At 39.7% G+C, this 12619-nt stretch overlaps 1 protein-coding gene across 1 annotated transcript in view; it reads right to left on the reverse strand.

Annotated features, from left to right (window-relative positions):
• LOC125710309 (gamma-aminobutyric acid receptor subunit gamma-3-like) overlaps positions 1–3641 on the reverse strand; it is a 50442-nt gene extending 46801 nt beyond the window's left edge. Inside the window, exons 1-2 of the mRNA XM_048979891.1 lie at positions 3352–3641; positions 2471–2616 (exon numbers count right to left, since the gene is read on the reverse strand). Of these exons, the coding sequence (XP_048835848.1) occupies positions 2471–2616; positions 3352–3404 (199 nt within the window). The 5' untranslated portion in view covers positions 3405–3641. The remainder of the gene's footprint in view (positions 1–2470; positions 2617–3351) is intronic.
• Positions 3642–12619: the final 8978 nt, after the last annotated feature.

Genomic DNA, 12619 nt, shown 5'->3' on the forward strand with positions numbered 1-12619 from the left:
GTCAGCAGAACTCTCAATAAATACTATGACTACAATCTTCCTACTTTGTTGGATTATAACCAGAAGAAGCCTAACAGGGAGTCACCTGACTGTCTGACTCAGAGGAATTACTGTCCTGAGCAACATCACTGACTCCTTATCACTTAAGGAAGATAAGTACTACTTTGCTATTAAGAAGTTAAGAATTGAGTTATTGAAATGGATGCAGTATTATCAATAGAAAATATTCGTCATTTCTATTAACGTTGCCATCAACGGATACAAGTCATTTGCAATGTTGCATTATTCCTGGTTGTTACAGTATAACTGCTTTGATATGTTTTTCACAATCTGACACATGACCACTTTGCAGCAAAACGACATGTGAGTATGAATCAGCAGGGTGGTGACTGTCTCCCAACAGAGCATCAGGATGCGGTAAAAGCTTTTCCCATCGCTGCAGGATCCCGGTTGACATCTCAGCATATATTGGTCCCTGTCGACTTCTGTCATTGTCTATGAGTTATGATGGAGCTGCCTCTGTCACAAAATGCATCTGTGCACAATGTAGCATTTTACTGTGTGAATCGTATGGATATGAATAGCACATTTGCTTATTTATAAAATAGATGAGACGGGGTAGCTGGGTGATTTTGTGCCATTCATCTGTGACACAGAAAAACTGGATCTCTTCCAGGGCAGAAGAAACAAGATTATCTCACATTCTAGTATTATATTTATAAATGAAAATGTGGGCCAATCGCAGACTCACAAACATACAATTCATATTTATCCTTTCTGAAATTGAATAATACATTTGTGTAGTGTTGTTTATGCAACCGGGGCCACATTGATAAGTGGTTTTGGGAAATGAGAGATGTTCCATGCATTCTTTATATGTGAGATAGGTTGTACTTTCATTTGTCTTATTAATAAAAAACCATCCATCCATATTTTAACGGCTTATCTGGGTCAGGACTGCCTGAAGGCCACCCCAGGTAATATAGGACACAAAGCTGGGGTACACCCTAGACAGAAGGCCAGTCCATTGTAGGGCACCAACAGTCACATGGACAATAGAGAGACACCACGCAGTTTAACTGCATGTTTCTCAAAGCAGGAACCCACACAAAAAACATGCAAAACTCATTCTCACAAAGGGCAGAGGGGGATTTCCAGAGGCATCCATAAGGAGAAGACTACAGTATATTTCTATATAAAATATAAAAATTATATTTGAATTTGCATGGTGGTGCAGTAGTTAGCACTGTTGCCTCACATCTCTGGGACCTGGGTTCGAGTCTCCACCTAGGTCACATGTGTGTGGAGTTTGCTTGTTCTCCCCATGTCGTCGTGGGGTTTCCTCCGGGTACTCCGGTTTCCCCCCACAGTCCAAAGACATGCTGAGGCTAATTGGAGTTGCTAAATTGCCTGTAGGTGTGCATGTGTGAGTGAATGGTGTGTGAGTGTGCCCTGTAATGGGCTGGCCCCCCATCCTGGGTTGTTCCCTGCCTCATGCCCATTGCATCCAAAATAGGCTCCAGACCCCCCACGACCCAGTTGGATAAGCGGTTTGGAAAATGGATGGATATTTTAATTCGCCCAAATAAAATGTTACCATTAGTAGCCCCTCCACAGTCTTTTATCCCCGCACTCTCATACATGCTTGGTGTGATGATTATTTATACGTCATCCTTCAATGGCCAAGGTCTGAGGAAACTAATTAATTCAACTAATTTATGTACCTAAAGCTTTCAGTTACTGCAGTCGGTTTCTGAGGAAACCTAAATCTCATATTTACTTTTATCCATCAAACTTCAGTTGTATCAAACAATATTTGGGGAAACTCAGTGGGCAAGTCATTCTACTATAAAGAAGAATGGTTATGACTACAGACACATTGTAAGAATACAATCTCAAACCAGTTCTATTAAGTCCTAAGGCAAATGCTAACAGTTAATCAGCGTCATTTATAAGACTGAATTATTTTGCCATTTCTACAAGTAGGCCGACACAGGGATTCTTTAATTTTCTTGCATCCCATATTACCTTCCTATGAGACATACGGACAGAAGTAAAAGTGAAGCATGGCATACAAGCACAGGGTCAGGTATGTATCCGACGCACTTTGAGCAGTTTTACCTGCTCCAGACTCCCTGTGTGATAAGATCAATCTGCCGACCACAGAACTTGCACCCGCCCATAAAATCTAAACATCGGTAACAATTTTACCTGTCTACAAAATCAATCACTTTTAAGTACAACCTTACATCTTTTAAGTCAACTGTATAGCAATATTTCATATTTAACGCATAGGTTTCAATCTTTTTTTAAGTTTCAGGTAACAGAAACACACCATTCTCTTCTGTGCGCGCATGTGGTCTCGAAACCCCGCTGGCGCATGCGCAGAGCAAAGTCCCCCACCCCCTGAGTAATACAGACCCCGCTATACAGCACGTTTATCACGGAAAAACGTAACAGGGCTACTTACTCCCGATATCCGGCCGAAGTTTCTTGTCATACTCTTTCAGTAAATTGTTCAATATTTGTGTCGCGTCTCTCTGTTGAGTTTTGGGTGCCAGCATTTGGTTTACTGTAACATCTTCGTATTCCTCTTCATATTCGAGAGTCTGGGAACTACAAAACAGAAGTCGTTTAATACTATTTTAGTAGCTTTTTTCTCATTCGGCAATGATGCATACTGTACCCCAGTTTAATAACAGAAAGTAAGAGTACGAGAAAGAGACGAGGCAGGCTGCCGACCAAACCCAAGATATCTTTTTTTTTAACATAAACTTTTCCTGTAATCTCACTCTTCAAAGTACAACAAAATATAACAAATCAGATAATCTACGCCAGAAGCAACATTTGTTAAATCATTTTGCATTTGCTGCACCAACTACGGACTTAACTGTGTTTTGTGTGGGAAGACCTGTTATATCAATAAGATTATTAATAATAAATATCATTGTTGCTGAAATTGAAACCTTTCCTGATAAGATTTTTGGTGCCAGACTTGGGCAATTGCAAAACATATTATTGAGAACCAAGAGTCTGTATTCAATCTGTGAATGAAGTAACAGATTTATTGAGTGATATTCAAATCTTTTTGTAAAGCAAATCACAGGTTAATTTGCATAGATAAAATTTGAAATAACATGCAGTATTAAAGTTTTATCAGGAAACATATTTCACTGCATGTGTGTGTGTGTCTATATATATATATATATATATATATATATATATATATATATATCTGTGTGTGTGTGTGTGTGTGTGTGTGTTAACTAATACTGGAACTGTTTGCAAGAAAGCAGTGATTCGAATAAAATAACAATTTAACACTCAACATGTAACCGCAATATCACTTACCGTGTAGGGAAGATCGACAAAAGTAGGAAATAACCCAGCACTCTGCTTGTCATGTTCGGTACAACAGGAATCCACAATTTAGTGTTACACGCAGTGCGAACGTAGTACTGAGGATCTGCTCAAAATTATTACACGGCAGTCTGAACTACCAACACTTGCTATTGTAAAACAAATGCAGAATATCAGATGCTTCATAATCCAAGTGAAAATGCTGCATTCGCGTCTGGCGACGGTGTGGGTTTTCGAGCTGCTGTACCAAGCATCCTCACACGTATCGCCAATTGTCTAAAATTAAAGACCACCCCCGTTCCTCAAAGTTGTTCTCGCCACCCTTGATTGCGCGGCCAGATGCACGGACATACTGACGTTTACAGAAGCAGGTAAACCTCTTAACTCTTTCCCCAGATATCCCCCCTTATCTATCCTGTCATACGTATTCTGGGGTGGAAAAAAGTCGAGAAACTGAACGAATTTATTACTCTATTGCCTTTTCTCTCCTGTCGCCCCCATTACATGTCGAGTGGCGACTAAGATCACACCCTTTCAGAAATAAGTAGTAATTATTATGTCCGATATGTTTTGTTATTCTTGACACATTTGCTATCTAGTCTTTCTCGGATGTGTCTAGATGGATACTGCAATAAATGCCGTAATGTACTAATGTGGGCAGTTAACACAGTTAACAGATCTCCGACTCAGTGCCTTGAGAGCTAGTATAGAGCGGGTGTTGGATAAAGAAGTCGCCAAATGTTTTTCCATTTAGGGCTATTTAGTGTTCTTCTATATGCACTCATGCAACTAATTGTTTCATTCTAGATTTATTGGTTTGGAATTTCTGTATTATATTATGCAAATTGAGAAATCAATCGCTTGTTCACAGAAAATTACAATACATAAAGCTGAATTCGAAATATTAAAGCATTTATGTCAGTCATAATGACATAGGCTATTAAATACAAACCTTATGCCGAAATAATTATTTCTGCCTGTCTTTCACAGATATAAATTTTGATTAGCCTATGTAGTCTCCCACTAACGCAAGAATGGTTAACATGGACTGTTAGACAATATAATAGTGTAGATACTGATCAGTGTTATTGGCAGAAAAGATTGATGAGGAAGCACGTTAAATACAGTATGAAACAGGTTCTTACTTGGTAAACTATCCTCTCGTGATTCATTGGGGTAAAATCAATGACAACACGACGATCTTCCGTCGACCACTGAGACTTGACTTCGAGATTGAAAGCGTTTTTATCTGCACCTGTTTCATATTGATTTCCGCATCTTCCAGCCCTCCATTGATCCGAAGTTTTCTCCCCAGAATCCTAAGCTGACGGAGCAAGCAAACGCATTCGTCAACATTATGTGGGCAGGGGAATTAAAAATCACGAATAGTCTGCAGAATACTTGATTGTTTGCAGGACTGTGCGTGTATTTGCACAAGTACAAAACGGCAAACGTTTAGAACCCCCCTTTAAGACCCATCTGCATGGGATGGGATTCCCTCACCCCTTATGGATAGAAAAAGAAAAAAAGGCAGGAATATAGATTGGGAAAATTCTAGACTCATTACTTAATTCCCAGTAGCTTCCTATTAGAAGAGCTTTCTTAAAACTACCATAAAAGGTTTAACAAAATCTTATTTATTAGTTACTAATTTTCTTAAAACCAATTATTGTGCTTCTGGTCAAGCACAAAAGCGATGTATATATTTTGTTTGATTTAAAGGCATTACAGATGAAAGAGTCTGCAATGTCACTGGACAAGTGACAATTTTTATTGAAGAACTATAGGTATCAATGGTGTATATCCTAAATAAAGCTTTAAAAATAAAACTTTAAAAATAAACATGGAAATTGAATGACAAAATATGAAGAATTAAAATGCATATACGACATATCAAACTACAGATTCACAGACATACATAAATTACTGTTACTGTATATTTCTTGCTGTCATGAAGGATGCTAATAAATATATATCTGAGAATAGGTCAACTATATTACCATATTTGGTAACAATGCAGCTAATCTTAGGTATTATCCTGAAAATGGGCTCCTCTGTGATTTCACGCTAAAGTGAAAGACGTTTTACGTTTATTCCAAGTTTCAGAACAGCATGGTGACATCCTGTTAATTTTCTCAGATTCATCTGCTGAATATGCACGGTATGACGAGCTGTATGAGACCATTAATGGAATTCAGCCTTTCATATCATATCAGCTGCTGTTATTGTGTGACTGAATGAAGAGACGACCAACCCACCTGTGCTGGCAGGACCTTCGTGGGTTAATGCTTTTCTGCTCCTGGTGAAGTACGTGAAACCAATGCAGAGAAGACTAACACCTTGCCAGGGCTGAAAAAGACCACAAATACTCTCGTTACTCAAACTGAGTAGGGTTTCTTTCTTTCAGAATGGGCTTCTCTCGTTTGTAAATTTCTTATGCTCTTATAATTTGTACTTGGTCGTCTGCTGTGATGTGACCGTGCACTGCGGATCTCCCGCATACCAGCAGGGGCAACCAGGACCACAAAAACTGATGGTTACTGTGGTGTCCACACAGTGCCAACAGGATGCAGATGGTGGCTGCTAATTGCCCCAACCAGGAGGCCGGGACTGATTTGAGGCCTGTGTTGGGAAGAAGGTCAGGGAAGAATAGTATAAAAGTATAAATTAGTTGCTCACACTTTCTCTGAGCCTGCAAAGAGACAGCATGGAGAATTACTGCCCTAAACGGAGTTCTATCTCCCAGCTGACCCACCTAAAGGACCCATCCCAGCCCATCTGATGGAAGAGGTTCTTCGCCCCGATTGGCTGACCACAGCCCCTTGGTCGTCTCTTGTTCCCTAAATAGACCCATCCCATTCCCCCTTGCCTGCCGCAACTGCATTCTAATAGTTTTCCAGTGGAAAAATAAATCAGGCATTGTATGATGCATGTTCCTGACAAAGGCACAAAACCAACCAAATACTGCTAGTTCTGTCAATCAAAAGTCACAAATTATATTGAAAGTGCAGCATTCGGAGTCATAAAAGAATTTGGACAGATAAGATGCTGACAAGCAATCAAGACTGTGTACTTGAAGAGAGTTGCAGCTAGCAGTCAGTATGCTGGCTGTGGTGATAGTTTCATGCCTTCAGAGTGCTCTACTCACTTAGGGTAACCCCAGCTGCTGACATCTTGAAATCTGTTCTTCACTCAGTAAAGAAGGTTTGAACTTTAGTTTAGCATTGAAAATTAAGACTGGGTCTGGGAAAATGGAGGTGGGTGACTGGGATATTGGACAAAATTATTCCAGCCCTGATAGCAGCTCGACAGAGAGTTTTCATAGCTGTTATTGATGCAGTGTCAGGTGATTTTGACTTTGGGCCCAGGGAAAGACAAGGTGTTTGTGCACATCTGCGAGCGTCATATGAATTTATTCCCGTCTGAGAATGTGAAACAACTCTAATCAGTCGCCCAATTTTACATCAGATTCATTAGCAGTATAGAGGTTAAAATGCATGATAATTTCGGCGCAAATCCACATAAAATACATATTTTAATACATTCATGCTGTTACATCAATCGACTGCCACACGTATCGCTTTTAAAGGCAAATCCCTGTTAATAACGTACTTATGAAACTAAGGGGGAAAAAATCTCTAAAAAAACAAAAGTCAAATTGTCGTCTTAAAAAAAATATTCAAAAAATGAAACAGTGTAATAAGGGATGATAATGGAGATTCTGTTGGAGTTTGGGGGATTGTGTATGAATTCATTACGAAACCCATAAGAAGCAGAAGGTATCTCTCCATTTTGATGCCTTGCAGACCAGCACTTTGTGTTTAACATGTGCATGGTGGCAGCTACAATGGGAATGGAGGTTCGGAGGCTGAAGAGCGACCTGTCTACCAGTCCTCCATTTCTCCAAAAAACAGATCACTTGGTTCTCCACTTGGCTGTTCACAATAGGCCTAGTATCTCCCAGAAAGAACTAATCTGATACACCAAGAGTCCTAATTTACTTCTCACGAAATATTCTGGCGCTGCTCTGACTGTTAATTATGTTTGGTTTCTGAAATCTAATTGACAGCTTCAAATTAGAATACATAATAGACCCACTGCAGTTGAATACAAATTTCAAATGAAGATGGTGACAGCATCAGTACGAAAAAAGGCCTGTTGCTTTGCAAGGAAGGACTTGATGTGTAATTATTTCCAGACTTAGAAGAATGTCAGTTTTTTTTCTGTTTTTACTACAAAACCAGCCAAAATACACCAGGCCAGTTCAGCTGAGACGGTTTCCAGAAGGAAGAGCACACAAGGATTAAGTCTGAATTCAATTCTGTTCTTTGCTCTTATGAACCAGGGAAAAAGAGCTTAGGCTTCTTTATCACAGCTAAAAAGACACTGTATCTAATAGCAAGCCATTCAGATCATTACTGAGTAATTGTTAAAAGTCATCTGATTTCAAGCTTACAGCATTTATGGCATTAGTGCAACTCAAAGAAAACTCTATGCCAATGTAACTGCACAATTGCATTTAATTGAAGGATGGCAGTTAGGGTGTGTTTCCAGCTATGGTAGCCAAGTCCAGAGGACAGAGGCTGTCTGTAACTTAATCGAAGGTTGTGGCAGTAGCTGAACCCCCAGCTGAGCCCTGATCTCCATGCTAACAGGCTAAAACGTCACCCTAACACTAATAGCAACATTAACCCTAACCATAGCACTAATGCTAATAGCAACCTAACCCTATCCCCAGCAGTAACGTTAGCAGCATCCCTAAACATATTAGCAGCTCTGACCTGAATAGAAAGCCTAACCCTAGCTTTAGCCATAGCTTTAAAGGTAATAGCGACCTTAACCCTAACCCTCACCCTGCAATGGCAGAACATGGACAGACAGGAATTCCCATGCATTTTGTCTTGCACAGGAACACAGGTTCCACAATGTATTCAGAAAGAACAATTCATGTGAAATATTGCATCCGTTATGTTAGAAATAGTCTGTTAAATGTCAAATAAAACTGGAGTAATCTACTTGCACATACTGTAGATTAGTTGAGCATTTTCTACCACGGCATCTCTCTCTCTCTCTATTGTGGCCACAGTGTCATCTTTTTCTTTCAAATAAATTGATAATTAGCTTATGGAGTCATTAATATTTCCAATTTTAATGGTAAAAGGCACAAAGCTTTACACTTTTTGCACCCTATTTTTACAGGAAACCATTTTTTCCAATAGTCTGTTGATGGCAGCTCTTTTTGTCAGGATTAAGTGCAGATGTGTGTGTGAATGGTGTGTGAGTGTGTCCTGTGATGCTTTGGCGCCCCCCACCCCCCCCCCCCCCCACCCCCCCGCCTTGTGCACACACCCTCCACAATAGGCTCCGGACCCCCCCTGTGACCCTGAACAAGATAAGCGGTTTCAGAAAATGGATGGATGGATGTATGTCATGTCAGGTTTACCCCCCCCAGAACATCTAGAGAAAATCGATACAAACACAAACAGCCAAGGGAGGATATCAAACCCACAACCTCAAACATTCAGTCAGGACCATAAATATTTGGACAGTTTCAGCTTTTATGTTCTGTACATCACCACAATAAATTTTAAAGGAAACGAGTCAGATGCAGTTGAAGTGCAGACTGTCAGCTTTAACTCAGTGGGTAGAACAGAATCATTGCAGTGAACCCTCTGTATATTCTTTCATACAGTCGTCCCTTTATGATAAATTTGGATAGTGATACGCCTACTTCCTGGAGGGTCCTGTTCACTTGCTTGGCTGTTACGAAGGGCTTTCTCTTCACCGTGGAAATCATCCATCACTGTTGTCGTCAGTGGACGTCCAGGCCTTTTTGCATTGCTGAGTTCACCAATGCTTACTTTCTTTCTCAGGATGCACCAAACTGTGGATTTTGTCACTGCTAATGTTGTGGCAATTTCTCGAATTGTTTTTTCCTGTTTTCGCAGCCTCAGGATGGCCTGTTTCACCTGCATGCTGAGCTCCTTTGACCGCATGTTGTATGTTCACACCTCAATCTTCCAAATGCAAACAACACACCTCAGATCAACTCCAGGCCTTCTATCTGCTTAATTGATAATGAAATAATGAAAGAATTGCCCACTCCTGTCCATGAAATAGCTTTTCAGTGAATTGTCCAATTACCTTTGCCCCCTTTAAAAAGAGGGTGGCACATGTTAATGAACTGAAATTTCTAAACCCTTCATCCAATTTGAATGTGGATACCCTAAAATGAAATCTCAGAGTCTGCACTTTATATCCATGGTCATTGTGTAACTTCAATTGGAATATATTCCAGGTCAAATAGTAAAACTTGTGTCAGTGTTCAAATATATATGGACCTAACTGTACAGTATAAGACAACAGTTCTACCCAAAGAGTTACCCAGTTGTCAAGTATTATAAACTATAAAGAAATGTCATTATCAACACATACTATCAGAGTGGTACCTACAGACACTGTACCTAACTCCCCATCTACCACATGAGCCCACAGAGCCCAAATCACACTAGAAACCAAACAGTAGGCATTTCCTACACAGCAGGCGACAACAACGTTTACACAAATAATCAAGGCGACGGTACCAAAGGGAAGAGGAGAAACTGTAACCAAAAGGACAAATTACCAATACTGAGCAATCAATAAACTTAAGCAAAAGTACCGAAGGGAGCAAACAGTGAGTGAAATCCAAAATCAATAGAGGTACTTTAATAATCTCCATGGGGAAATCTGGTAGTTTTCACATATCCCATCTCTTTCCATGAGAGACTGAGACACATGTATTTACTAATGAAAGTAATTTTTGAGTCAGAGCACAAGGCAAGTGAGCATTCAACACTCCAGATCCCTAACCTGCTACTTATCTTAAACAGTACAATAATATTATTCTTAAGAATATTATTGTATGAGTATGCCTCATTAATTAGTGGTCAACATTATAGAAATTCTAAACATAGATACTAAAGCCATAAGCAATTAGTTACAGTGATAACCAGCACAATCACCGAATGCAATGACAAGCAGCAGTGAATTCCTGATTTCTTTTCTCTGACATACAGTAGACCATTTATTTACTTATTATGGTCGATATAATGTGTTAGAAAAGCATCAGTGAGCTGAAGTGCTGTCACATACAGCTTTCGGCTATCAGTACACCTGCTGTGAGCGTATGTTGGGGAAAGGCAGCGGAGCGCTGAGCATTTCATACCAAGACTTCAGAAATTGGCCAGATCGCTGTGAGGGACCTGCTGACATAGCTTCTCACAAAAACCATCGATGGACACATGGGATTTAAACGGGGCCCCTGAACCAGCTGGAAGTTACTAGAAAGGCAAAAACTAAAATTTGGTCTGTGCAACAGTACAAAAGACAGATATAAAGGTTATTAGCTACATCCAGGTAGCTACCTATTGAAAATACTGCAATAACCCTGAAAAGAACTGGGAACCAAGCAGGAGATGCTATATGGTGCCAAGCACAGGTGCTGCAGACTGAAACAGGCTGCTGCGAATCAGTAAGAGAGTATTGATCACGGGCTATTCATTAGGCACTATTTCACAAGTTGTTGAGTGTGTTGTTGAGTGTTGAGGGTAATCACTTTGTAATGAGTTCCACACAAGAATCTTGGGGGGGGGGGGCTACATTTATGCTGGAACACACTTAACTATTTTCGACAACCTCCAGAATAAAACCTTCATCATCCATTCCTCTTAGAATGAAGGCTCTATTCATGCGACAGTTGTTTGCGTAACCATTGTATGCTGTTTGATATCTCACCCCCTTAATATTATAGGTAACTGACAATAATGCAAGTAGACTTGATTTTTGTTTCTTTAATAAAACTATGATAAGAAAAATCTCAATGTCTTCTGTCTCTGTGGTTCTATGAAGGTCAGTCATTTGCTTGATGATGATTGTATGGGAAGGATGTATGGGAAACGAAAGTGCTGGTAAGGAAAGCTTACCTGATAAGATACGTTCCTGTGTGGTGTGCAGATCCGCCAAGGGTGTTCTGCCACTTTGCTGACTAAATGTTGCTGGGTAATTGGATTTCGGGGCTTCTAAAATATCCAAATATTTCCAATTTCTGAAGATTTTAATTACAAATTGGTTGAACAGATTGAAGTCAAAACCTTCTCTCTACCTTCTCTTGCCATTATAGGGAAATGTGCAAAAATGGAAAAACTTTAGTATTTTCAGGGCGAAACTTAAACATGGATGCGGGAGGAAACACAGCTCTTGTAGGTGTGGGAGAATCATTCCAAATGCGTGAGACTCCCGTGAAACGCGAGAGACTTGGCAGGTCTGAGTGTGCCCTATTTCTACCACAGATCAAAGGGTAATACAATCTGACAGAACACAGAATCCAGTGATGATGTTCTTTCAAACTCTTTGAAACAAAAAAACAACTATCAGTGACCCTCAAACCTCCAGACCTAGATCTCACATCATCCATTTGGAGTATTGAGTTATAGGGTCCAGGGTAGAGGTTTTTTGATTGGTTGCTGCTTAAAGACCTCCCACAGTCCTACAAGAGGGGTTGATTACCAACTTCTACAGTTTGACCTGTAGCTTTCTTGCAGTCTGTGCTTTTTCATTCTAAGTGGTTTATTTAAGCAACACACAGCTTAACCACACAAGTTTGGGGATGTTGCAGAGCTTACAGAATAGAGAAAGAAACTAAAACGGGGTTAAAATAATGTCACAGAAAATCCCAATAGGTGTAAAATTAGACCTCAAAATTCATAATCAAAGAGCTGACATACTATGATTTACATTTTTAAAGTCTGAGACGCTTGAATTTATTACAAAAATGTATATTACACATTGTTTACATCCATGGGGATCAAGTAAAGCAGGCATTAGTAATTGTATTACTGTACCTATCTTATTAGGAAACGAGCTTAAAGGGGTATATGTAACTGGAGCTGGAACTAAAAAATACTATGGAGAACAGAATTGGAATTGGAATTGAATTCGAATTTCAGGGAGATTTAAATTCCAACTCTAGTTCCATTCCCTGAATTGATTAATGCATTTCAGAGTGGACCCAATCCTGGTGATCACGCTTAGTTAAAAAACAGCTACTGATAAATAATAGCTAAATAATTATCATTGTATGGTAGCCGGTCTGCTGCAGGAATTACTTTTTGACCAATTTTTGCGAAGACCCTCCACAATACATTTCACCAATTGGCTATTGAGACATTTTGGTGGACTGTGACAAAAAACAAAATGGTGAACTTTTTCTTTTGCCATA

Source organism: Brienomyrus brachyistius, chromosome 16 (genome assembly GCF_023856365.1).
Source record: "Brienomyrus brachyistius isolate T26 chromosome 16, BBRACH_0.4, whole genome shotgun sequence".
NCBI classification, from domain to species: Eukaryota; Metazoa; Chordata; class Actinopteri; order Osteoglossiformes; family Mormyridae; genus Brienomyrus; species Brienomyrus brachyistius.